This window comes from Convolutriloba macropyga, chromosome 5, assembly GCF_964194025.1.
Source record: "Convolutriloba macropyga chromosome 5, txConMacr16.3, whole genome shotgun sequence".
Classification (NCBI taxonomy): domain Eukaryota; kingdom Metazoa; phylum Xenacoelomorpha; order Acoela; family Convolutidae; genus Convolutriloba; species Convolutriloba macropyga.
Window position 1 is genome coordinate 52,425,637 of NC_134472.1, and position 26,034 is coordinate 52,451,670.

General features: G+C 36.4%; 3 protein-coding genes across 4 annotated transcripts; 2 read left to right on the plus strand and 1 right to left on the minus strand.

The window, feature by feature from the left end:
* LOC142339453 (solute carrier family 12 member 2-like) lies at positions 1-26,017 on the minus strand. Of its 2 annotated transcripts, XM_075389490.1 has the most exons (13): positions 25,608-26,017; positions 21,656-21,906; positions 9,461-9,603; positions 9,056-9,307; positions 8,390-8,797; positions 7,798-8,236; positions 3,329-3,606; positions 2,957-3,098; positions 2,467-2,762; positions 1,735-1,968; positions 1,126-1,247; positions 751-980; positions 1-525 (listed from the first exon to the last, which is right to left on the minus strand). In XM_075389490.1, exons 2-13 carry the CDS (start codon positions 21,868-21,870, stop codon positions 93-95), a joined length of 3,192 nt encoding a protein of 1,063 aa, XP_075245605.1. In that variant the 5' UTR covers positions 21,871-21,906; positions 25,608-26,017; the 3' UTR covers positions 1-92. The 2 variants fall into 2 exon arrangements, with proteins under 2 accessions (XP_075245605.1, XP_075245606.1); XM_075389491.1 differs by lacking the exons at positions 21,656-21,906; positions 25,608-26,017 and adding an exon at positions 11,052-11,272.
* On the plus strand, positions 5,568-7,522 carry LOC142339454 (RNA N(6)-adenosine-methyltransferase mettl16-like). The gene has a single exon (XM_075389492.1). It carries the CDS (start codon positions 5,720-5,722, stop codon positions 7,472-7,474), a length of 1,755 nt encoding a protein of 584 aa, XP_075245607.1. The 5' UTR covers positions 5,568-5,719; the 3' UTR covers positions 7,475-7,522.
* On the plus strand, positions 11,451-14,737 carry LOC142339455 (histone H3.3). The gene is made up of 2 exons (XM_075389493.1): positions 11,451-11,659; positions 13,766-14,737. The coding sequence occupies exons 1-2, from the start codon at positions 11,451-11,453 to the stop codon at positions 13,965-13,967; spliced, it is 411 nt and encodes a 136-aa protein (XP_075245608.1). The 3' UTR covers positions 13,968-14,737.
* Positions 26,018-26,034: the final 17 nt, after the last annotated feature.

Below are 26,034 nucleotides of genomic sequence, written 5' to 3' on the forward strand. Positions count from 1 at the left end.
TTTTTTAATTAAAGAGAGATTAGATATTTGATTATTTTATTCAGGTATAAAAAGTTAGATGCAAATCAGATGATATTACTAATTGGCGAATATTAAGAGTAGAAAGTCAACACATTTTCCTGATTGCCTCTCATTAGAATAGTTGGTGGCAAGTCTTTAGACAACGTTTCCAGCCAGCACATGTACTGATATTGAGACTGGCCCCATTGTCTTGGGAGCGGCATGTTGATGATGACCATTGTTGCATCACTAGAGTGCACTCTTACTAACTCACCAACTCGAACATTTCTTTTCGCTATTCGAACGTTAGAGGGATCTTGTGTAGTTTTGGGCGAGATGTAAGCGTTTTGTTCATCTTGATCCGTTTCGAATTCTTTCTGCATTTCCTCATAGCGTCGCCACTCCTCTTTTGATGGTTTGCTTTTTAACTCGGGCACAACTTTTAAAAATTTCACGTGGATTCGAAACTTCAGAAGTAGTTGCAGCATTCCCTGATAATCCTCCTCTTGCTTTGAGCGAGAGCCGCTGAAACATTCAGTTCTCAATAGAGCCTTGCAAAATCAAGAGATAAATAGTTTTTAAAATCTTCAACAAAATAGAATCTAATAACAGGTGCTCGTTTAGTTTTTATTGGGTTTTTGGAAGTTAATCGCTCAGTAGCAATAATTCAGTAATCGAAATCATTTTAACCCATGTTTTTATGATTGAATAGCGCAGATCGCGTTAGATATAGATGTGGTTTACACATACCTAATGAATATGCGTAGCTGGCAACCTGACCACTTCCAATTGAGTGAGATGAGGTGAGGGATTAGGATGGAGAGTCCTCCGTCGTCATACAGCCACCAGATGTCAATGGTTCCCTTTGACTGCCTCAGTTTGAATATGTTCTCACTTACTGATGAGTTTTGCATTGACATTGTCGTCTCGCTTCTGTCTTTCAGCTCGTCTTCCTGTTCGTCTTCTTCCTCATTAGGAGTATAAAACATGAGACGGAATTTGTACATCAGATTTGAGTTGTGCATCGGATTTGAGGATATATGATTGATATATTTCTATAATTTTGGGGGGGGGGTTGATCATTAGAAGAGGAGTACTTTAATTTAATTTTTTAAATATACTAACTGGTCGTTTATTGGGCAGTCTTAGTATGCACACAGCGCTGTTAAGCTCAAAGGTGTCGTAGATCACATTGACGTAATCCTCCACGTCTTTTGGGTGCGCTAATTGCCAGTCGTTTTTGTAACCTGAAATAATCTAGTCTAGTACTCAAAAGAACGATTCATTTCAGTTATTCCAATTTTGTAACTGTCTTTAGAGAAGGAGAATGAGTTAATTCCTCTGAGTATAAATGAATAACATCAGAAGTATAATGTAGCATAAGGTGACAAAAATTTTAATGACAAATATCAGAAAGCTTCAATCACAAAGCGCTGACCTAAAATACCTATATATAATCGGTTTGAGAATTGAAAAGATTTTTTTCTATAATATGCTCCTAATCGTATACTATAATAGTCACTTTATAATAATATATTTTGGATTGAGGGAAAATTAGGCGTGGAGTCGTAGTAGATTGCCAGAAAGCACATGAAGTACGTGCCAGGAAATGGCTTTCTTGATTTGTAGATCTTGACATTTTATTGTAAATCTTGTTTTTATTTCCAAGCTGTAGCTAATCATCTGACGCTTCTGAATTGAGGTAACTTAATTGAAAACCACCATATATCTTGCCTAGAAATAGGATGTTTGGTCTGAACTTTCCAAGGCCACAAGTCTGCATCAAACAAGAGACGCCTTGTCTGAAGTTGCTGCAGAAGAGGGGGCAGTAGAAGCTCTTTATCTTGTTCTCTACTAGCCACTGTTTAACTGAACTGAATTCTGGTACAGGAGGGTCTGCTGCGTTGTTTGCTTTGTCAATGATGTTGCCACAAATCATCATGCTCGAGTTCTTTGTTACGGCACTCACTAAAATCATAGACAGTTTTGTAAATCGTGAATTAATACAAATCTTTGTTATCAAACTTTGATTCGGAATCAAAAGTTTTTGCTCAAAAGTTTTGTAAATGCTTTATAGTTCATACGAAGTTCCCACAACTTAAGTTTTCTTTGTTTTCACTTAAATAACGAGACAATTTTATGCAAATGGAAAGTTTTTTTATACACCAAGCATGTACAGCGTAAATGTTCATGAAAATTTGCTCTATTTCAGATCTTCGTCTTCCTCATGGTCTTTCTTGGTCCGTCTTCATGAACCAAAATTCCTGTTCTCGTAGGAGTTATTATTAGCAAAATTGTAAGTAGCAGTAAGCATATTTTCAGCGTTCAATTGTGACATTGAAAAACCGCTTGTTGACAGCAGTTGGCTTCAATGTTTAATGGTCAGAAGTTATGTCAACTGTTGTTCAAACCGTTTAAAAATTATGACAAAATAGTTAGCTGGTTGTTTTTGTTTTGTAAACGCACCTAGCGTGACCAAAGCTGGATTCCGTTTGGGATCGCCAGTAACTGCAAGTATCTGGGGTCTGAACGTCTTCACATGATCAGGTGTGTTCTGTAGCTTGAGTATGGAATGAAGGGTACTCAAGTAGGCAAATGCGGAGGTAGAAGTACCCCAATTGACATTGGGATCTCTCACCACCAGGTAGACAAAGAGGGCTCCGATGACAAAGTAGGTGATCAAGGCAGTTTTGTAGTCGATCAGGAACATGATTGATGAGCAGCTCAGAAAACCAATGAGAGCGAGCCACTTGTTGTAGAACCTTAAAAGTATCAGACTTATTGCAATTTTATATTTCATTCGTTCAATCTACTGAGAACTGCTTTAGAACTGCTCTCAAGAAGCCTTGGTTGCTTTTTGAGCTGTTTAACCTTTTCAGCTGTTTAACATTTCATCAAAAAAGTGGTTATTGGTACTAGGTAATCTGAGGCTGTGATTGTGAGAGATTGTGCTGACCTGAAACTGGGGCGCCATCCAGGTGCGTTGCTCACGGATCCGATGAAGCAAGCTCCGTTGATTAGCGCATAGCTGATGAGGAAGAAGTTAGAAATGAGAGGGGCTATCAAATTGAGTTCGCCCACAGCCACAAAAGCCAGACCTAAAAAAGGCTCATAGACCTAAAAAAGGCAGCTAATAATGAATGAAGAGTTGCTACTTGATGTTTGCCATGAAGAAAGCTCTGATAACTCTGATTTTCACTTATAACGAATATTGTATTATAACTACGTTTTATTGTGGAAAATGTATAAAGAGGTTTTCTACCCATTATTTAGTAGGGGAATTATAGCCTTAACCAACTTGTGATTCAAATTAGCACTTAATTCTAACCAATCAAAGCTGTCAGCATGTAGCCTCGTCTTGGTTCGTCATCTTTTGGTGAGCCCTTGCCTAGAACCCCAACATATGGGAACAAGTTGTCTCTGCAGATAGCTTGAAACACCTTGGGAGCTCCCACTAAGCTCGCAATGGCACTAGAGAGAGAAGCTGCCACAATTCCACTGATAAGGATATAGTAAGTGAAAGACAGAGTTGGCATGACTTGACTGTTGACCATTTTCAATCCGTATCCATCATAGTCTCGCAACATACAGGAACCGCAGACAACACTGAAATAGAAGGATGCAATTTCAGTAGTCTTTTTTGTAGAATTGTTGATTTTACAATATCTAATTTGCGTAGAATTGTTAATTTCCTACCAAAATAAGCAAAACAATCTTAGTTTGTTTTAGAATGATGGAGGAACATTTTTGTCTTTTAGTTTTTGGGAAGAAAATGTACACAATCAATGCGTTATGGGTGTTCTGTGAGGGATTTGTCTTCGTTTTGGAGCGATTTTTAGTGAGAGCGTTCTATTTAAGTTCTGTTCGCCTGATGATTGAAAGATTTTATAAACTATCTAATTTGCTGGGCTATTGGACTATTAAATTTTAAGCTATTTTGTCTTGATGTTCATCATAAGTAGCGCTGATGTTCATCATATTTTTGCCCATAATACTTATGAAATTATTGTATTCCTTGTGTCTTTCTTGTATTTTGTCGAAATTTTTTCAGAAAAATGAGGCCAGTGCGAAATTAAATAGGGCTTAGTTCTCGATCTTATTGCTTCCTGAATTAACAAGCATTAGTGATGTGGTCTGACAATAGCGAAGACTTTCCGCCAGGAGCATGTGGCTACATCAGCAATACTTCGACAGTTCCTTTTCACCAACCACTCCCTACTCTAGAGGGATCTGAAAGGTTGCAGCGATGGCGAGCTCTAGTCCGCAGGAAAAATCAAAGATCTAGAAGGGAGCGTTTGCAGATGCGCTTCAGAGAGATCCATAGCCGAACAAATTTTTGTGTCAGCGAGGAATCAAATATCTCTAATGAACAACCCGGCAGTCCTGCGATTGAGATCCCAAATAATCTAAACGATGCTTTAGATATAGTAGATTTAAATGCATCGAACACTTCGAATGATCCGAAGTTGGACGAAACTCAAATTCCAGGTGAACCAAGATTAAATGATGAAACCAAATTAAAATTAAATGAAGATATGGAATTAGATGAAAAGGTTGACTTTGATTCCACAACGAACGAAAATTGTCAGACACGAGAAGCTGGAGAACAGAACATGCCCTCTAGTTCTCAAGCTGCAGTGATTGACTCCGAACTGGGGCCAATTATCAATGACGACCCGAGCATCGACCAAACTACAATCAGCGATGAACCGATTGTTCAAACCATCCCAGCTTTAGAAGAAAGAATAGACCACGATTTAGAGAGGAACACAGTTAATCCAATTCAAAGTAACGAAACTGAAGCAATCGACTCTGATAACAATATTGCGCATAGCGCGAACGATTACTCTTTTGAACATGTTGCTACACCGCCCGATGTTGAATGGGATTCTCACCCCAGTTCTGACCAAGAAGTTAGTGATTCTGAAATAGAAGAGCAGCATGGTATGTTCCAACCAGTTTCCAAAATGTACCGTCCCCTCGATTCAACGACAATCGAAATTTCAAAAGACTCCTTATCAGACTTGAAACGAGATTTTCATCAATGTGAAAAGCTTATATGCGCCGCGCTGAACTCGAACTGTTCTTTGACATTAGAATTGTTTGCCAAGAGTTTAGACGGCTTGGCTGAGTCTAAAGTTAAGTTTTGCCATGAGCTAGAACTTCATCTTGAATCATTCAATCTAAAAGAAAAGTTAAAACCTGCTTCGTTTGTTAGTCGAGTCAAAGTGAAATTTGATACGAATAGAGGACAAGGACTTCTGGATCTACTCAAGCAATTGGAAACGAAATCTGACGATAGGCCAGTAGCAACATTGACTGTTGAACCTGATATAGAATCCAGTGTTACTCTTTTTCGGTTCATGGGCAAAAGCTGCTTTCTAAATGAAGAGAAAAATGGTGTCGTTGACACCTCAGAAAGTGTTCGCACAATTGCTGATGATCTTGCAACTGCAGCAAATTATCAGTTCATTGACGTCTTGTCTGGCTCGAAGTGGGCCAGGACTAAGGCTTCTTTGGGGTTTTGAACAAATAGAACGCAATGTTTACTGTATGGGGGTGTTTTTGCGATTGTTTACGTGCGGAGTTTTCCAAATGGTAACGCTTCTGTGTGCTTGCAGTTGTTTCCATTTTCGTTTGTTTTTGCAGTTATTGTAAAGTTTTGTTATTTTGAATACTTACTCGAACTAAGCTAATTCCTAGTCAGTCTAGGCACACTATGGCATCCCCTAATACTATATTAATACCTGAAAGCTTGATACTAACGAATCGTTTATATTGCAGATTTGCAATGGAACCGACCACTGATTTGATGCACCCTCGCAGTGTCTTCAGAACTAAACCCAATTTTGCTCAGCTAGCTGAAAAATACCCAGAGTTCAAACAGTTCTGCTCACTAAACATTAAGAACAAGCTTACTTATGATTTCAAAAACAGGGAAGCTATGAAGATTTTGAGTCAAACTTTGCTACTTCACTATTTCGGATTGAAAACGAATATCCCAAGTAGTCGGCTTGTGCCCACAGTTCCACTTCGGCTGAACTACATTTTATGGATTGAAGATTTGATTAGTTTGCTACCTCTTCATTCGAGTTTTGGGAACCGCGAAGTTCGAGGAATTGACATAGGCTGTGGCTCCTGTGCTATTTACATGTTACTTGGCGCTAAAGTTAACAGCTGGGAATTTCTTGGCCTTTGCTTGGAATCAGATTACGAAAATGTTCATTCTTCTTTAGAAAATATCAACATGAATGATCTGAATGATAAGATCCAAGTTCAACGAGTTGAAAACGGTTACGCATTATCAGACGTTTTAGACCCACAGTCAGAATGGACGTTTTGTTTGACAAATCCTCCTTTTTACGATACAGATGTTTCATCAGAAGCTGGATCTCAAAGCGAATGTTCAACCCCAGGCGGGGAAACTTCTGTAATTAACACTTTAATAGATCACAGCCTAATTGTGAACACGCGAGTGAAATGGTTTACTGCTTTAGTTGGTATAAAGAAAAACTTAGCACCTCTTAAGCAGCGTTTGAGTGAAACCGAATCTGTGAAAAGGATTGAAACGACCGAATTTAGACAAGGCAAAACTTGGCGATGGGGATTAGCGTGGACATTTTGTGAAAACGTGAACGCGCCTCTTCCAAACTATGCCAAGATTTCGAAAGCGACGAAAAATCAACACAAAAGCAAAAACATAAGCAAACCAATTGAATGGTCCATTGCGCTGACTGAGTTTTCTGATTTGATGAACTTTGGAAAGGATCTGGAAAAATTTTCATGTATATCAAAATTTGCGCATGAATTGCTGATGGATGTTAAAGATGCTAACATTGAGACAGTCTCAGATATTCCTTGTTGCTTGAAGCTGAAGTTTGTGGCTAGAAAAGTTACCTGGATTCATAGTCGAAGGCAAAGGAGAGCTGAGAAAAAAACGCCTGAGAAAATGGAATCGAACATCGTAGATGATCAAATCAATGCCGCTACAACAAAATCGTTTTCTGACAAATCGGAAATCCATTTGCTTAAGAGATCTCACGAAACTGAAACTTTAACTGCCAATTGCGATGGAAACGATGACTCCGGCAAACAACCGTTGTCGAAAGTTCCCAAATTGAGTCATTTGAGTTCGGACATCGATAACGATGTGGATTCCGGAATCAATTGCGATGTTTCTGGGTATGATAGTGTTAAATTGAGTAACATAAATTTAACGCCGCAAAATCAAGTAACATCACCAAGCATCTCGGAATCGAGCTTAGTTTCAATCCGCAAAGAAGAGGTGACTGATAATGCAAATGATCAAGATACTGATGAAGATGTTTTGAGCTGTTCAATCGTGTTCAAGTTATCGAAACAAAATTTTGTGATGACATTTTCAAGTGCAGATGCTAATCAGAAAGAGAATTTGAATTCTTTGATGTTGTATGTTAAAGGAGCTATAAATAGGTATAAAGCACAAAATGATTGAGTTTTTGTTTTGACTGAACTTAAATTATTTCAAAATTATAGTGAAAAACTAGTTTTGTTCAGTTCAGTCGACTTATGAAAAATCGCCTTATTATACCAGAAAGAAGCTTGAGGAAAATGGGAACCAATAATTGTTAATTTAATTTTTAAAGCGTCGAAATAAAGCAGTGGTTTGCGTTGTACGTTCTTGCTACATTTTTTAGCGTTGCGCGTTCTGATTCGCATGTTTCTTAAAAATGAGTTAAAAATTTATGAAAATATTAGTAGGACTAGGAAATAATTTTATGGTTTGTTCATGTTCCCAAATTTAAAACTGCAACTAACCTGAGAAGGATATAGATTCCAGTACTAATAAATATGGCCAACAAAGTTCCTTTTGGAATCGCCTTTTCTGGATCTTTGAGGTTTCCTGAAATGTTGGCTCCTGCTAAAATTCCGGTGGCCGCAGGGAAGAATATGGCAAATACCGTGAAGTAGTTATTCCCACTCTCATAAGAGCTCCATAAATTGTCGCTTAATGTTGAATAATTGTAACCAGTGTATCCATATTGGGTTCTGTCGCCTTTCCAGGGAGGAGCTATCAATGATCCAATCAAGACATCCAATATGGCGACTATTAGAAGGAATAGGAGTCCTAGTTGAACCTTGATGACCAGCGATAGGCTTAATAGGGCGACAACTAGGATGAATATGCACGTGATGAAACCAATCAATCTGATGTCCCATAAATTGAGGTCCACAGGAGAGTAGAGGTCGTATTCGACTGAAATGAAAGGAATTTTTACAGTTTTCAGCTTCTTGGTGGTTTTGGAATCATTCTGAAATTTTTTGCCAAAAATTCTTATTCTAGTACTGGAATAACCGGCATTCAGTTTAATGAGGGACAAATTTAAGAGCTTTGAGAGTTTACACTAACCAAATATTCCTTGCACTGTTTCGGCAAAACCCACTATGTACATAGCAACAGCGACGGCATTGGCGAAGGCAAACATGATTCCAACAGCTCCTCCGATCTCAGGTCCTAGACTCCGGGAGATCAGATAGTAAGCACCCCCTCCTTTGATGAACCCGTTCGTGCAAATAGCCGACATTGATAGTGTGGTGATAATTGTAACCACGGTGGACAGTAAAATGATACTGACCATCGGTAGAATTCCCGCCTGTCCAACACACCAGGGAATCCGGAGGAAGATCATAACTCCCCAAATATTGAGCAGACATCTTGCCAGAACTCCGGTCACCCAGTCGAACTTCATGGGCTCCGTTTCCTCAATCGCTGTTTTCGAGGGCTGCTCGATTTTAAGTTTGATTTCTCCGTTTGTACCTAAGAAACACCAAGTGAAAATTTTTGTGAGCTTAAATTTTTTCCAGGTGCGTAATATGTTTTTTCTCGGATTCTTATCGTTTTGTTTCCGAAGAAATTACTCCAATAACTAGCAGGATCCGGAAAATTATAGGCTTGTAAAGATTTATTTGACTTTTTGTCGATGTTGCAAGCTTTTCTTCGATATAAATTTATCTGAAAAATATCTAGCTATTCTTCTTTCAATTTGATTGTTCTATTCTTGAGCTAGTTCCTTACTCTGACTGTTATCTCTGATATATTTGACACCATCCTGCAAACTAGTCCCTCTGTTGGTCCCATTTCCAGTTTCCTCTGAGTCCGAATCCTCGTCCTCCTCGTGGTCGGAGCCATCTCTCCCCTCGTGCAGAAGTTGTCGCAGAGAGGGTCTCTTTCCAATGTCCGTGTAGTTGTCCTCCAGAGGTCTGATCTCTTTGGTGCCGTAAGTGAAGCTGTACTGACTCCAAGTCGATCCAGTTGTGTCAATTCGACCTGAAATTTCATTTAAAATTGCGTAAACTTTGAGAACAAGTGAATTCTAAACCCAATTTAGGAAACTCTGTTGCGCAATAAACAGTAATTGTCCTATGGTTGCTGTTATAAATCGTATATATACCTGTCAGGAAATGCTATATGTGTTCTAACCTCGGAATTCCTCGTCGACAGCGAGGCGAGACCACTGACTGGCAGAGCGTGCCCTGTGTGCTTTGACATTGGCTGCGAACGAGATTCGTCTTTTGTTGCCCGACTGCTGCGAGTCTCCGAGGTTGCTGAGTGTCTCGTCATCGCTGAAAGTAATTACGTCTTCGTAACACATTCCAAACTGGAGATTATAAATCAGTGAATTAATTATATTTTAAATGTTTTCTCTGATTAACAAATTGTTATAGTACACGATGACGCAAAAAATCAATTTTTTTTAGTGTTTAGAGCATCTTTCCGATCTGTGTCAGCAAATTTTGAAGTAATTTGGTTCATTTGACAGCACTGAAGACATACTTAATGATTAAAAAAGGCAAGAGATCGTTACGATAGATATAAAGTTATGTTAATAAGTCGAAGCTGGCCCTAAAATATTTAGGTCAAGCGTGGTATTTTTGTAGTCCAATGATTACGTAAAATCTAGTTCTTAAAATATTTCTAGTCGAGCGTGATGAAAAATATATTCAATTGTTGATTTTTAATGGTATGTTAAATCCTAAGATGAAACGTCCCAAGTAATTGCAATGGAAATTATGAGTTCTTTTGATTTTTCAGATCCTCTATGAATAAAACGTGGCTAATGCGACCGACGTTCGTTCTTAGATCTATTATCTTCAAAAATGGAAACGTGCTGTCGCCAAGTTTATGTCATTGTAAAATGCCAATATTAGAACAATACAGATTAAATTTAAATTCCTTAACCGTCAGACCAAATACAGTATCCATCAATCTAGTTGTATTCAGTCACTTTTTGCCAAGACGTCAAAAATCGACGACGTCTTTAAACAGTCAAAGTCTTGGTCAAATATCTGGAAAGCTGGCTATTTCTTTTACATGCAAAGTATGCGGGACCAGATCGGAGATGAAAATGATGTCGAAACGCGCGTATCAAGAAGGAGTTGTAATTATTGAGTGCGAGAGTTGCCAGAATAATCACCTGATTGCGGATAATTTGGGATGGTTTTCTGAGAAAGGTGAAAAAATAAATATCGAGTCGCTTATGGAACAAAAAGGAGAAGAGGTTAAGAAGCAATCTATTAATGGAACGATAGATATTTTACGATAGATATTAATGGAGATAGATACGAAAAGAAGTGAATGCTGTATTTGTTGATCCCGATGTATGGGGTAAAAAATAGGAAAGTCACAGTACATGGATCATGGGGAAAAATAAATATGAAATACACAAATGGCGATCCTGTATGCTGAATGATTCCGATTCCAACTTTCGGTCCCTTTTTGTCGCTGAATTATTTTGAATTAAACGTTTCCATTGCTTAAAGCATTCAAACTGTTTAGTTTTTTTAAGTTGGTTGGAGTTGATTTTGTGCCATTTTTGATGTGAACAAAATTTTTACTTTGATACGAATTTCAAAGTGATTTTGAAATTTTAAAGCCGCCTCAGTCAATTTGGGTAATTTTTCTGTAAAACTCTTTTCTTATTTCCATATACATTTTTTCAAATATAGCAGAAAAACGTTTACAAAACTCGAGCTTTTTATAGTTAAGATAACTTGCCAATATTAATACTTACAATCTGACAGAATGCGACTTTTTCAAATCTTTGCCTTCTTTGGGTGGCCCTTCGGAGTAACTCTTGGTTAACTTCTTCTGTTCTGCTGCCATGTTAAAACTCAATTAGTTGAACAAAAAGTGTATCGGGCTCTTTATACTAAATTTGGAGGAGTAAATAGGAATAAAGCTGTCTGCAATAACTTTGTGAAATGAATCGAATGTTTGTTACTTTCAGATTAAGTTGGCAGTTTTAGCACTTACTCGAGAGCAGTGCAGATTTTAATAGCAGATCGTGTTAAGGCCTAGCTCACTTACTTTGAAGGCAGTTCAGTTAGTAATTTGAAGTCAGATCAATTTGAAGTATACATATTGGGAAGACCTCGAGGCAAATTTTGATTGACGGTTTCGGAACTTCAAAATGGCAAGAACAAAACAGACTGCAAGAAAGTCAACGGGAGGAAAAGCGCCCCGAAAGCAGCTTGCGACCAAAGCCGCCAGGAAAAGTGCACCCGCAATTGGAGGAGTGAAAAAGCCCCACCGATACCGCCCTGGAACCGTGGCTTTGAGGGAGATCCGACGATACCAAAAGTCAACGGAACTCCTCATCAGAAAGCTTCCTTTTCAAAGGTAGTGTCTTTTCTTCTCTCCGAGTATATTTCAGCTAATTTTAAAATAATTTTCTAAGTTAAGCGTTAATGATTGTCGAAGACAAACTGTTTTTGTCAGACTATTGAGAAAATAATATGGGCAGAAAAATTACGCCGAAAAAAGATGTTCCTGAACTGTGTAGTTCTTTGGCGATAAATTAGAATCTCTACATGTTTAACAATGGATCTCATTTTATGCAAAAAATTTAGTATCTTTGTGTGAATTGAAATGGCCTACTGTTTAGAAAAACAATTTGGTATCAGTCCCCTATTTACCAAGGTTCCAGAGTTTTAACCAGCAAGTTAAGCCACTGGTCGTACGGGTTATTTGAAAGAATTACAAATAGATTTAATATTGTAAACTGATTTGAAAAACAGGAAATTGTTGGCTGCCTTTAGCGGCTAGAAAAGTTTAAGTTTTGCTGTTGTGCAAAGATTATAGCCACTACCCCGAGAGGGTAAGTTTTGTTTGTATTATAGCCCTGGTCAATAAAGGAATGTGAAATTTGCAGGGAGCTTTGAGTTGCAATGATTAAAGAACCCTATAGGGAGTTATTCAAGTTCAATTAATGTTCTATTCCCCTCGCAAATATCCACACTGTGGGAGGAATGATATGAAAACTAGCCCGGTTTTGCTACATGTCTGGACACGGAACAAGGAAATGTTAAATAAGTATCCATGAAATGTGGAGTAGTACTTGAACAAATATTGATTCTGCTCAGATTAACCTGAATGAGTTATTTTTCCACATAGATAGAGGAGCAATTTAGGATTTGTACTAGTAAAAGGTTCAATACAATTACCTGGAAAATTCGGCGCAATTTGAAGCTTCAAGGAAGAGTGAATTGAACGACATAGTCTGATGATTAATGTCTTTTGAAGTGCTTTTCTCAATAAGGTCAAGTGAACAAAAGCGGAAAAAAAGTACCGAACTTCAGCGCGTTCAAAGGAAAAATATTCAGTGGTAGCAAGTCGCGAAAGTTTTCTTTTCATCTTATGGAAGTTATTAATCCATACAGGGTCTCAGTATACATTTAGAAAACTTCCCTAAAAAGCAGGTCAAGTAAAGGGGGTACTAACTTCCAATGACATTATTTGTATACCACCTGAGAGGAAATAAATTCATCGGAGAGTCAAAAATTATAGAATTAGTATTATGGAGTCAACAATTGTACATGGGTGCTGAAAAGAAGCCGTTCTATTTTTCGAACAGTTTATACTGTACAGCAGTTCAATACAGAACTTGAAAATGATGTAAATAACAGTCATCATAAGGCTTACTACTGGACAAGCATGCCTGAAGGTTAAAAAGCAGGCTTGAGAGACAACGATAAACCAATGTAGTCCGGTCGTGTACTAAACGTGTACTGGGTCAAATGCTAATTAATTAATTGCTGTCGAACGAAACGAAGTTTAAAGCATTTATTGTAGTCATGTATCTTTTTTATTACAGTATTTTTTATGCTTTTTTGACTTTAAGCAGCTGGGCTCAATTGACGGAAGTTTACTACTAAAAATCAACTGAACAGTGCGCCTAAATTGGTTTCATTTTAAATTTTAATAGTTCTATATAAGCTCTAATACTTTCAATTGAAACCCCTTACTATATACTAACACAGACTATTTACTACCACCTCACCCCTCCCACTGAAACAGGCTACAACAGTATCTGTATTGTATCTTCTCTGTGGCTCGTGATCGAGACCGAAATGAAGTTTATAATTTTTTCATTAAGTTTAAAAATGCGAGAAAAGTTCAAACTCTTTGACCACCCATTGCAATTGCCATGGATTGTACTCACTGACTTTTATCTTATGCTGTATTGATTGGAACATAACTTTCATTAATCTTTTTTATGAATCTACATTCTCGGAAAACGTATTGAAATAAGTTCTCGGAAAACGTAGTCAGTAAGTTTTCTGAGAATTCAGTGTTCAAAAAGAGATTTAAAAAATTATGCGTTTAAACAATTTAACATGAAAAAGACAATAAGTTGACAAAATTTAGCGGTTTCATCTATTTTAAATTTTTCTCAAAGCTCATTCCGAACATACGCGAATTGTAACTGTTGTAACTTTATTGTAGGCTTGTTCGAGAGATTGCACAGGACTTCAAGACCGACCTCAGGTTTCAAACAGCTGCAATCGGCGCCTTGCAAGAAGCGGCTGAGGCATACCTGGTCGGTCTGTTCGAGGACACGAACTTGTGCGCAATTCACGCTAAGCGAGTAACTATAATGCCAAAGGACATCCAACTCGCGCGAAGAATCCGCGGAGAGAGAGCTTAAACTGTTCAACTTGTGATCGACACAAGCCAAGCAATTCATTGCGCAATTTGTTTGTCCTTTTTAAAAATTCAGTCTTCAAATACAAAATGTTTATGAAGTGAATCGAAGTTAAAACGGAAGACAAAACAAGAGATTCAGGTCTTTTTCTACTTCAGCTTTGGCTAATTTTAGTTCTCAGAATTTATAATTTGCATTTCCTACTATGTGACTTGTATTATTTTTGAGTAGAGTTTTAAATTTTTGTGATCTGTGTTCCTATTATTTGCGAAAACTGCGTTTTGGTTATTGAATGTTGTGAAGATGGTTCGCGTGCTCAAGAGAAATGAAGTGAGGGTTAATTTTAGAATTTGAACTGATTTTTTAACTATTTCCTGTGAATTCTCATTGAGCATTGCGAATAGTCCAGTTTTGGATTGTGTTACAACTCAATGAAAATTATTCACCACAAGTTTGTCGTTACAAGTTCTTATAATAAGTTTGTTCATTAACTACTAGATTCTAAGGCCATGAGTCACTTATGAGTCACATGATAGCAAGTAATTGTTGAAACCATCCGAAACAATGGCAACTATTTATTATGTAGTGTTACTTTTTTAATACCACTGTTTCCTATTATCATATGTTCTGCAGTTATAGTTTTTGAACTTACGGTGTATTTGATTGATTGATTGATCGATTGTCTTATCTAATGCGTTGCGATCGAAGATGATAACGGATGTATTAGTGTCCTATGTCTTCGTGTGCATTTATGAATTGATCTTAATGGCAAATTGTTTTGAACCCTTTAAGATAATTCTTAGGGCAGGAAGAAAATCGGTAGTTAATGGCGGTAATTTTACTTGTAAAATTTTGATTACCGATAACCTTGATCGAAGGGTGGCAATGAAAGGATCAAGTAAGTAAAATATATCTTTTTTTTTATTTTCAGTGAACAAGGCCCATTGAATTACTGAGGTAGGCTTGATTGTTTAGGAATCCCTTCAACTACTGGCATCATAAGCGAAGCGCCTGTATTGACCTTTCTATTCCAACGCACTTTCATCAATTTTTATTCAAAAACCTGTCCTGCAATTACTATTTTACTTGTGTGCTATAAAATTGTAAATTTTGTTCTGGGGCGCTTGTGGCACAAAACCCATTTGATAAATTTTGTCGAATCTATGCAACCAGAAACTGTTCTCCGTTTGAAACCAAGGCCAAGCTATGAAAGCTTCAGTGCGAAGTCCTTTTCACAGTCACTGTGTTAGCCGCTCAATTTTAGTCTAGTTAGAGAAATGGCCCAATTGAGCTACATTTTTAAGCATATATAATTCAGCTTCAGCGCGAGGCAGTTTGGCTACCATTATGAACTGAAACTTAAGTAGTAAGCACTACTACCTCAATGCCATTGAAGATCTAAGGAATACCTCCCCCCATACATTTTTTGGTCAAAATTGCTGCTTTTAAAAGTCAGTTGTGCCGACTACAACTTACATCTACATGACCATTGAAAAACCCGCAAAATTCTCCGTTTGGACCTGAAGTGAAAGTCGAATTAACTTAGAATCCCCTTTTTCTCTAAAGCTTTGGAGTGTTGAAAAAAATTGTATCAAATGTTTTTCTATTATTCGAAGATCAGTTTTACTTAAAATGATTAAATTCTTATCTTTTCAAATCTTCAATACATCGGCTAATGTTTACAAGACTTTAAATATATGTAACAACAAGACGGCTCGCGCAAGAACGTGCAGCAACGAATACTCCTAAATACGTGTCAAATTTATCAACAATTTTTTGGCCTGACAGGAAACGCTCTTTTGACTGTTTTGCACAACTCAAATTGAGCAAATTTTTGGAGCAACCTTGATTACAACTTTCTTTGATATGAAAACTGAACTAAATCAAAGCCCTCATTTTGATCTAATTATAACAGATATTAAACCCGTGCGTTGTCATTTATTAAGCAGTATAAAGGGGCTCCTCAGAAAGCTGAAGTTCAACAAGATCAATCACTCGCAAAGAGAACGTTGAAAACGTATTCTGTGGGACGTTGAGAGTGAAAAACATTTTTTCTCTCCTCGATTGGTTGCTTTTCCTGTTATGTTTCTTGAATGTTCCTTCACGAACCAATTATGTTACGCCATATTAGCGCTTAAAATGACGCAAAGCTTCCATGAAGTGTTACAATATATACCATTAATTTGCGCTAAAACTTTGCAGGAAAATTCTGGGGTGATCCTTTCACGTTTTTGAAATATTTTGTTGGCTCAAATTGCATGGTCAACTGGAGGCTATCTGGGAGCTTAAATTCTGAAGTCACCTGAAGCATCTGGAGCAATCAACATAATAGAAATTTGAAAACTAAAACAGTTTTTCCTTCTTTCTCTTCCTATTGATATGTTGTTCTCGTCTCAATTATCCCATATATGTTCAGTTCTGTGAGTGTAGTGGGTGTAATGTTTTCTTTGTTTGGTTTTTTCTTTTTAATCAAATTGATCTGTAGTTTTCGTGTACATAGGGTGTATCTCAGTTGGTCTTTTGGATATGACTTCTGGCATTTGAAACAGAAAAACTTATTTTAAGGCGGTAAGTGGCTCTAAAAACTCATTTAAGATCGCAAAATGTATGTTTCTTTCCTTTTTAAAATTGTCTGTTAACTTTTCGATTCCCATGTTCTACAAAGTTTCTCTCTTTTCGTGAAATTGAAAATTATTGAACTACAAAAATGTGAAGGCCTGAATTGGTTAATACTAAGAAGCAAAAAAGCTTGCAGAAAACTTCTTTTTCGTCTTTCATGTACTAATTTTTGCCACGTATTTTTGTTCTGGTTTTACAAACAAATTTGAATAATCGTCCATGATTATAGTTATTTAAATAAATGACATTTGTTCTGGCATTTATATTTATATTTTTTTATTCAATATCTTTTCAACCCTGCGCCTGCCACCACCAAAAAATTTCACTTTTCCTTCCACGATTTAAGACAGCTCTTTTCTTTTCTAAATGAGCTATTTTGTGTAGTTTCTTTATAAAAAATCAAAACTAGCTTCTGAGGACTTGAAAATGATGGTTCTTTTTTCTCTACGACGCGTAGTTAAAAATTGAAAATCTTTCTGAAGAAAAAATCCGGCATTGCAAATATATATTTCACAATTTAAAAAATTGTAAAATTTTGTTCTTAACTTTTTACTCCTCTTGACATGGTTACTGATAACTGTGACTGTTATTCGAGTGTATTTTTTAAAGTTTAATGTCTCTTTTGACTTGCAATGTCCTTGGTGTTTTTTTGTTTTCTTTTTCTTGGTGGAATTTGAAGACATTTTTTGAATTCAATAAAACATTTATGGCAACTGTTCTTGTATGTCTTGTAGTATTGGGGCAAATAGTTTTGGGCCAGTGCAATTTGTTATTGGGAGAGTCCTGGTTCTCAAACTTGTTGCTGAAAAATCAACAACAGTAAGCACAAATATATATTAAGAATTTTATCCTAAATCAAGAAAGTAAAATCTGCTTTAATTCGTGAAATGCATAGAAATCTCAAGGGAAAAATTTTATTTGACTGCGAATTAAAGTAAACAAACTGTTTCCAGAACTGATCAATGTCAACGAAAATGCTTTAATAACTTTTATTGTTTGACCGCGTTCATGTTATCCTTGTGAACCAAGTTGTTTGCAAGAGCCCTATAATAACTACCTTCTGGTTGTCGATATACGGTCTTAATGGCTGCGAAGCATAAATGACGCGAATGGCATTTTCAGAGAGATCAGTTATGTGACTGGAATATAATACTAATTTGTAGACCAGATGTTATCTAGCCAGAAATCATGCGCCGATCTGAGTTCGTCATCAATCATCTTAAGGATGCTGAGAAAGTTTGTCATGAATGTTTTGTCTTAAAAGTTAAATGTTTCCGATCTATATTGGAGAAGCATTTCTGTTAGCGTTTATTTCCGTTTTGCAATGGAAAAGACCGTCAATACCACGGCTGCGCAAATGTCTCTCTGGATTCCTGGCAGTGATTGACTACCAATGTGTGATAAATTTGGATCTTAAGTTTCGTATTGACGGCGCAATCAAATTTCTGGAAAAAAAGGCACAGAATCAAGGCATTGACTCAAAATGCTGTAAAAAATATTTGGAGCGTGACCTCAATGGTTGGTTAAGCAGCATTGGCTCATTGCTTTAAGGCATGACTTCTATGATTAACATGGAATGAGGTTCTCCAAGCGGGAAATACGAATTGTTTCAAGTGAAGGATTTGAAACAGCGGAAACATCCGAACATTATCCGATTGATATAGACATAACGTGAAATTCAGAAATGTGGGTTTGTATGCTAACTTAACGGTTAGTGTTTTGGAACACTGATGAAGGTAAGCTAGCAGAAAACAGCCACTCGAAAGTGCGGGCAAGGTAACGGTTGGCGGTTCCTAGGAACGAGACTGGTATACTCAGTTCTGATTGCTGAGTCGTTAAATTTTCAATAGGAAGATTTGTATGTAATGAGATATTTTACCCGCCATTTTTAGATCAAAGATGATCTGATAACTTTGAACAGCTCAATGTAACTCTTATGCTGCGACAATTTTTAGCGGCCAGAAACTACAGCGAGGCTATATTGGTCTAATAAAAGTTATATATTTACAGCAAACTGAAGTGCAGATCTAACCAATTGAAGATGTTTAATGCGCGCAAAGTCATAAACCAGCGAGTTCTAATGTTCGTTTACTGCTCCATTTTACATTCTTTAGTAGTTATCGATGATTTTTCGCTTGCTGTTTTAAGATTGAGTTTTTTGCTCGTACACCCGGGTTTGCGCAAGTGCATATAATCTCAGCCCCATTTCAAATATTTGTACTTTGGGCTTTATTTTCCGGGAATTTTAATTTGTCCAATGGTTGGAACGAAGATTTTTTCAGATGTAAATTAAATATTCGCTTTGCTATATATTTTTTCGTTGGAAAAGTTGAAGTTTCATTTAAAACATTTTTTGGTATTCGCGCCTATGTGTGTTTTATGTCCTGTACAAGTGAAATTTAGCTTTTAGCGAGATAAGTATGGTGAGAGGAAGAATCCCAGCACTAAAGTAGAAAGAGCTAATTTTTGTTGCCAAAGTAATGGCGCCCTCTACCTTTAAAACAGCTCAAGTGTGCCGTTATTTGTGAGAATCTGGGGTTAAACACTAGCTAATCATATAAGTTTTTATAGTTGCGAAGCTGTAAGCTGAGTAGAGATATATTGCGGTGCTCTTGGTTTTTACGACTCGAAGAGTATTGGTGGAGCGTCTTTTTTTGGTAATTTTGTTGGAGTGAATTTGAAACAGGAAGTGAAGACAGTGTTCTGGTCAAATTGCTGAGAGACGAGAGAGTTTGTTCATGTCGCTTATGAAAGAGCGCGAGAAAAGTAGGTGTGAAAAAATTTTACTGAGCGAGCGGAAATTTTTAATCAAAAAATTTTACTGAGCGAGTGGAAATTTTTAATCACCTGTGGATTTTTGATAGTATTTTTAGTTTTAACTACCATTTTTTCGGCCAGCGGTGTATCGCTCAATTATGTAAACTGCTAGTTGTGCGTTTGAAAGCTTTTTGACCATCTGAAGCGAATTTTACACTTTATGTGTCTTTTTCAGCCATTTTCATCATCCTGTCTTTTATAGTTGCAAAGCTGTAAGCTGAGTGGAGCTATATTGCGGTGCTCTTGGTTTTTTTGTTTTGTCGTCTGACGCTCTTTTTCGTTTTACATTTGTTCACACCTCAAAGCTGAAACGTCAAAATTTCTGAATGATTCTTCCTCTGACTAACTGCTTTTGCTCGCGTGACGTCATTTCTCACTCTGTCTAGCAGTTTTTTTGCGTGATTAGATTTTTATCATAAGTGACTTACCTCACTCAATAAAATGACTTTTGCACTTTAAAATTTGTTTTTTTTTAATTAGTTTAAGGTCAAAGGAACTCATATGTGCAATAAGGGTCCCTAATGAAAAGGCTTCTGCGCAATAAATTTTAACAAGCTTTATTAATTTATCGTTTAATTTTTTTACATAGCTTTTTGAGCGGCGTCGATAAATTTTTCAACTTTTATCTGTATCTGTTTCGATCTCTATCATACGGCACGCAACTCTATTCTTTCGCAGCTATTCCGGCAATCTGCCGGCTATGTTAATATTTTACAGCAATTTTTGTTTTCTTCAATCTAGCATTTGGGGAGTTTTGTGGTTAAAATGAGTTGTTTTTTTTTATCACTTTTGGTTTTCTGCCGATTCGATTATATTTAACTTTGAGTTGTTTTCGTTAAAGAAAATTAAATATATTTAAGCAAATTTCGCCAATTTTTCTCGGTTTTTAAGTTCTTTGCCTATTTCATCTAATTTTCTGGCTCTCACTGTCGATTTTCGTGATCAATTTTTAATTAGGTGATATTTTGCAGATGTAGTTTCATTGAATTGACACATGAAAGCTAGACAAGGAACCTTTCACTGAAGTAAGTTATGCAAATTTCTATTTTTTTTTCAGGTTTTATTGCTTTCTACATAGTATAAATCGGATGACTGGGCTAGCAGAAGATGTATTTAAAGTTTTCACTTATTATTGTTTGGGAGCTTGTATTCTATTTTGGTAGAGAATATTATTTCATTTTCTCCTTTGCCAACAACTTTCCCTTTGCTCGGTTTTTTCTTTATGAGCCTGTCACATTGTCTTTCAATTAAAATTATTTTTTGCAAATAACTGTTTTTCTGTATTACCAGGTTTTACCTGTACTTTGGAGTCGCAGCTTGATGTAAATTTTATCAGATGCTTTTTAGTTATTGTTTAAGGATATTTAATTGTCATCAACTAGGTGTGTCAGGTCAGTGAGGATGAGCAGTATTGTACTCCGAGTCGTTTCCGGAATTCTTCCGGCTATGTTTTTTTTCGTGGTCTGACGCTCTTTTTTCGTTAAACGTTTGTTCACACCGCAAAGCTGAACGGTGCAACGACTTTTCCTCTCACTGACGGCATTTGCGAGCATGACGTCATTTCTCACTCACTCTAGCAAAAGCTTTTAGGCCATTTGCGTAAATTTATTTTTATCATACGTGGCTTACCTCACTCAATAAAATGACTTTTACACTTTAGTTTAATGTCAAAGGAACTCATATGTGTAATCAAAGTCCCTAATAAAAAAAGGCTTCTACGGAGTGAATTTTAACAAGTCTGATTAATATATCGCTGATTGTTTTTTACATAGTTTGTACAAAACTGAGCGGCGTCGATAGATTTTTCAAACTTATATCTGTATGTTTCTATCTGTATTATACGACACGCAAATCTGTTTCACAGCTGTTCCGGCAGTCTACGGTCCATGATTGTAAGTTTCATTGCATTTAACTGGAGCAATTTCATGTTAGTGATCTTGTTCTGATCGATGGCCACGACAGCTGATCTTAGTACAATTTTGGCATTTCACATTCCAGAGAAATTTATCTACTGAGTGGTTTTTTGGCGCTTTTTGAAGAGATGTAATTGTATAGTAAATTGCGATATACCAAATGCCTATCTATTTTTTTGGTCATTAGAGAGAAAATCCGGAAAAAAAGGCTTCTGATGTTCTCAAGTTCGTAAAAATATTGCGCGTGCCTGTACCATAGTAAAACATGAGGTAAGTACAGCAGCTGACTAACTATATGAGTAATGAAAATGGTATACAATCTGCAGCGCTTTAGATTTTTACCTGTATAAATCGATGGAATTAGAATGTGGCAAACTGTTCTGTGAGGAATGAGCCGTTGCAATGATCGGGTATCCCAAAGAGGGAACCATGTCTTGTTCTTCGTCTGAGTAATGCGATGCTTGTCTTATTGGGACACTAGATGCATGCTCTCGACTAGGAGAAGGAGTTGCACTATCGTTAGTTGAGGGGTTCAACTGTTCCGTCTCTGGGTCCATCGTAGAAAAGTGCTGCAGCGATCTCTTTTTGAACTCCTGAAATAAGAGCGATATTTTCACTCGTTTTTCTCTTGTGAAAATTGTAATCAAATGAAGTGTTATTATTTTTAAAACTGAGGGTTACTTTTATTCTTTTAAGTTCAAAATGTGTTCAATCATTTTTTAACGCAAGCCTTTTGATAAATCTCCTGGGTGTACAACAGTAGTCTGTGACTGTAGTCTAATATGGCAATATCCATGAGCTCTTTGTATCGGTTTTTAATTTCAGATTTTTTTTCTTTTGCGCCGGTAAAGTAAATTTAGCAGCATGGATTTTAATATGTGCGACATTTATTTTTTGCAGGCAATTCTCTCGAAATTTTAGTCCATTTAAATGTCAATTGGTTTTTTAATGAAGATATAGTCTTAAATGATGTGTTCGATGTGGCTTGATCCTAACAGTTCTATTTAGGTAATGCCCGTTATTTTGACCGGATTCAGAACTAAATTCAGATGTTTTATTTCGGAAAGTCGTAAATTGAGTTCGAAATCGTGGAATTTCAAATAAAAAATTTTCATGCTCTATTTTTTTGGGTGTGAAAATGCTTAGTGCAATTGGTAATTTGCTTTTTCCTAGAAATTGCGCAGTAATTTTTCGATTTAATTCATCAAACAGTTTCTTTTCCAATATAAAAGTCGCTATCTCGCGATAAAATTAGTTGAGACAATTGAAAACATTTGCCATAACTGGTATGTTAGATAACATTATAAAATGTGAAGTTATATTAGACGGCAATAAAATATCGATTGTTCCAAAAAGCTCCAAATTGCCGCCTCAAAAATGAATTAGAATTAAGTCTGAAGATTTTAGAGTTTGCCAAAATCTCTGCAGTATTTTTACGGAAAGTTCTGAATTTATTAACAAAATTTTCTAGAACAATTAGCAAACTTTCCCAAACGTTTTGGAAAACTTTGAACTCTGATCAAAGATGCCAGATGAAAACAGACAAAATGGTTGGAAATGTCGCATGTTGAACTTCGGTAAGTCTTCAATTAAGGTTTCAAAAAATGCTGCTGCCAATTTAATGGCCGTTCAACGCAGTTTCCATTCGGAGTATACTATCTATAACTATGTGAACTAAGAGGCTCGGTAACGTGTGTTTGAATATAACGTTCCGCCTCCGCTTGTCCACATTTAGACGAAATTGTCTACAAAATGAGGAACCTAATGAATGAAACTAAGGTACAAGTTTCTACTAACAGAAACGAGACTAGACATGTGATGACGTTCAACGATTAACTGATTTTCTTAGAACAAATATATTCAAAGTCATAAAAACCAATAGCTATCAACTGAAAGCAGTAGATCGCTTCACTAATGCTAATGTGCGTGGCGGAATGGACTTCTGTTTGATTTAATTAAGTCATAGACTGCAAAAAGTTATTGGACCCCCACTTTGAACGTTAATGGGATAGCTGATTTATTGAAGTTCTATATGGAAACTAACTTGTCTGTAATTGGCACAAAAACAGGGGAAACGATTTTAAAAACGTGAGAAAAGATTTTTTTCTAATGCAGTGCCCTAATATTAGTAGTAGTACTAGTAGTAGTAGTAGTAGTAGTAGTAATAGTAGTAGTAATAATACAATTCGAATCAAGTTTGATTGGTGAATGAATGCTGATACCAAAACTGGGTGTGCTATGAAAAAACCGTACTTGTTCCAAATTTTAGCTTAATGCCTTTGGCTGAAAAAATCTTAATATATTAATTTAAATGATGCATTTTGGGATAAATATCGATTTATATTTGCAGAAAGCCACAAAAATTAGTTTTTTTTCAGAACACTTTCTTAGAAAAATAGCTATTATTTGAGTAAACGAAGATGGTTTAAACAGTTTTTAGACGTGTTTTGTTGCAAATTTGGACAAATTGGTCTTACGAAGCATATTTGGTGCCATTTTTTTAATGAAAAGAGACTGATTTTTCATTAATTTAGCTAAAAACGTCCGATCAAACAGATCAGAGATCCTCCTCTGTTGTTAAATATGAAACCAATTACACTTCCGAACATTTTTTAACATTTTTGTTTAAAATGATGAAAATTTGGGGAAAATTACGGAAAATCTGAACAAAAACAGCGTAAATCAGCCGAATGGTCTTATAAGTTTAAATCTCGATAAGTCCTTGGAAAAGCGAAAGTCAAAACAATCTTTTAATTTTGATATTCTACGCTTGACGGGCTTTCTAATGATACCATTCACAACTGTCTACGATGAATATATCGATCGGCAAAAATTGGCTAAACAAAACAGTTGAGCATATAGTGACTCCCAACCCCCACCCCACCTCGTAACTAAGTTTAGGCTGGAACAATTATATCGTTCCAGCTAAATTGACAACCAAAAAAACCCAACAAAGAGGAATTTAGTTTCCCCGGCTCTATTTCAGGTCTGAACAAATAACTGTGTTGTCTCAACTATTTTTTTGCTCAATCAGTGTCCTAAACAGTCTATGCTCTGTTAATCTGTCTAGTGTTACCTTTAATATGTAGCTCTATTTTTTTATAAATCTGTCTTATTCACCCTAAGATGGAAATGCTATTGCTACTACTACTTACCATTCTCCATTGAGGCATAATTGAGGTAATAAATGGAGGTTGGTTCCTCTTTGTTTAAACTGATTCAACGTGTATTATGAAAAATGTAAATTAGCCGGGCACTTAGAGCCAGGTCTTAACTGTTTTCATTGGGAATTGAACGCGAGTTTGCTCTGCTCTGGTTGTTATAACGGTTAAAGTACAAATAATCAGAATTGCATGGTTGAACTTTAATGACATCTTTTTCTACATTTCCTTTATTCCATCCTTTCAGACCTTTCTGTTGTGATGAAAGGTTATTTAGGACCGGGAAAATTCCTACTATGGGTCGCCCGCTCTGGCTGGTGTTGGTTTAATTCTGTAAATGTAATTTATCACTTTCTCTACCTCTTGTGTTAACTGGGCGCTTGGGCCTTTTCTGATGCGAATAGGGCTAATGCATGCAGATTAGTTTCTAAATTTCCTCTCAACAATGGTTATATTTAGGTGTTGTTGGTGCTTGAAAGGCGCGTGAAAACAAAGACTGAATAGTGGCTCAGATTAGATTTGTTCACATCGGTTTTGAGTGGCGCCCAATTTGTTAGACAGTCAGTTATCAACGCAAATTTTTTTTGAGTTGTCGGCAATGTTAAAAAATTTAAAAATTGCTTTCTCCCAACCATCTGTTTTTCTCTGTTTGTTAAATAAAACTGCTGAAAAATAAGCCTGTAATAGTGAGAAAATTTATTGAAATCTCATTTGATGGTGGCTTTTTTATGATAGCTATTGTGATGTTCTATGTCATTAAATCATTAAAAAGCGGTTGTAAACGGGTATTTATGGTTTCAAAAGTTTTTATTTGATAGGTGACTTTTGTTTTTCCCACCTTCTTTCGAAAAAATTATTGGTTTTTTGGGGCGTGGAAATTAATTTGAACAGAAAAGTGACAAGAATAGGGCCCTATGGTGTCTTTTAATTGGTCATCAGGACGTACAATAGTGTTAATTTTTATGTGGCAATTTTCATATTTGAATAAAAACCTAATCTAAATGTGAAAATAGCTAGAACCAAATTTTATAACAAATTATGGCAAGAACACCAATTAAGAACAGTCTGGTATACCAGTTTTGTAAGATCCACTGTATGTCAACTAAGAATGATGTCGAATTTTCGAATCTTACCTGAGACGTGTCTTCAAGTTGTGGCTTGGCTTGTTGCTTTAATTTCTAGTACAATCTGTATTGTTAGGGTTCGGGATTAGATCAGGGATCGAAGTGAAATAATTCGTCAAGAATTGTGATATACTTTAGCCTAGTGAATGAAAATAACTTCGTTCAGATGGATAGCTTGATCAAGGACTGAATCTCTTGCCAAAGGAGAATAAATTTATAATGAAGTATTTGCTTTAGTGTAAGAAGAAGCTCAAATACTTTCTATAGGTGATAAAGTGCAGTTTAATATTGCACTGTTCAAGTACAGCGCGGTTTGATAAGAAATTGGAGTTTGACACCCCTGTTTTGTCTGTGATCATTTTCTAAATCAAAGTGGAGTATTTTTAATCCTCTGTATGCGTTTCCGTCGTTAGGGACATGCAGTCAAAATTTCCAT

Coding starts and splice junctions, on each gene's coding strand:
- LOC142339455 (XM_075389493.1), top strand. CDS start 11,451: ATGGCAAGAACAAAACAGACTGCAAGAAAGTCAACGGGAGGAAAAGCG. Junction 11,660..13,765: donor AGAAAGCTTCCTTTTCAAAG/GTAGTGTCTTTT, acceptor ACTTTATTGTAG/GCTTGTTCGAGAGATTGCAC.
- LOC142339454 (XM_075389492.1), top strand. CDS start 5,720: ATGGCATCCCCTAATACTATATTAATACCTGAAAGCTTGATACTAACG.
- LOC142339453 (XM_075389490.1), bottom strand. CDS start 21,870: ATGGACCCAGAGACGGAACAGTTGAACCCCTCAACTAACGATAGTGCA. Junction 8,237..8,389: donor AACAGTGCAAGGAATATTTG/GTTAGTGTAAAC, acceptor CTTTCATTTCAG/TCGAATACGACCTCTACTCT. Junction 3,607..7,797: donor GGAATCTATATCCTTCTCAG/GTTAGTTGCAGT, acceptor CTTCTATTTCAG/TGTTGTCTGCGGTTCCTGTA.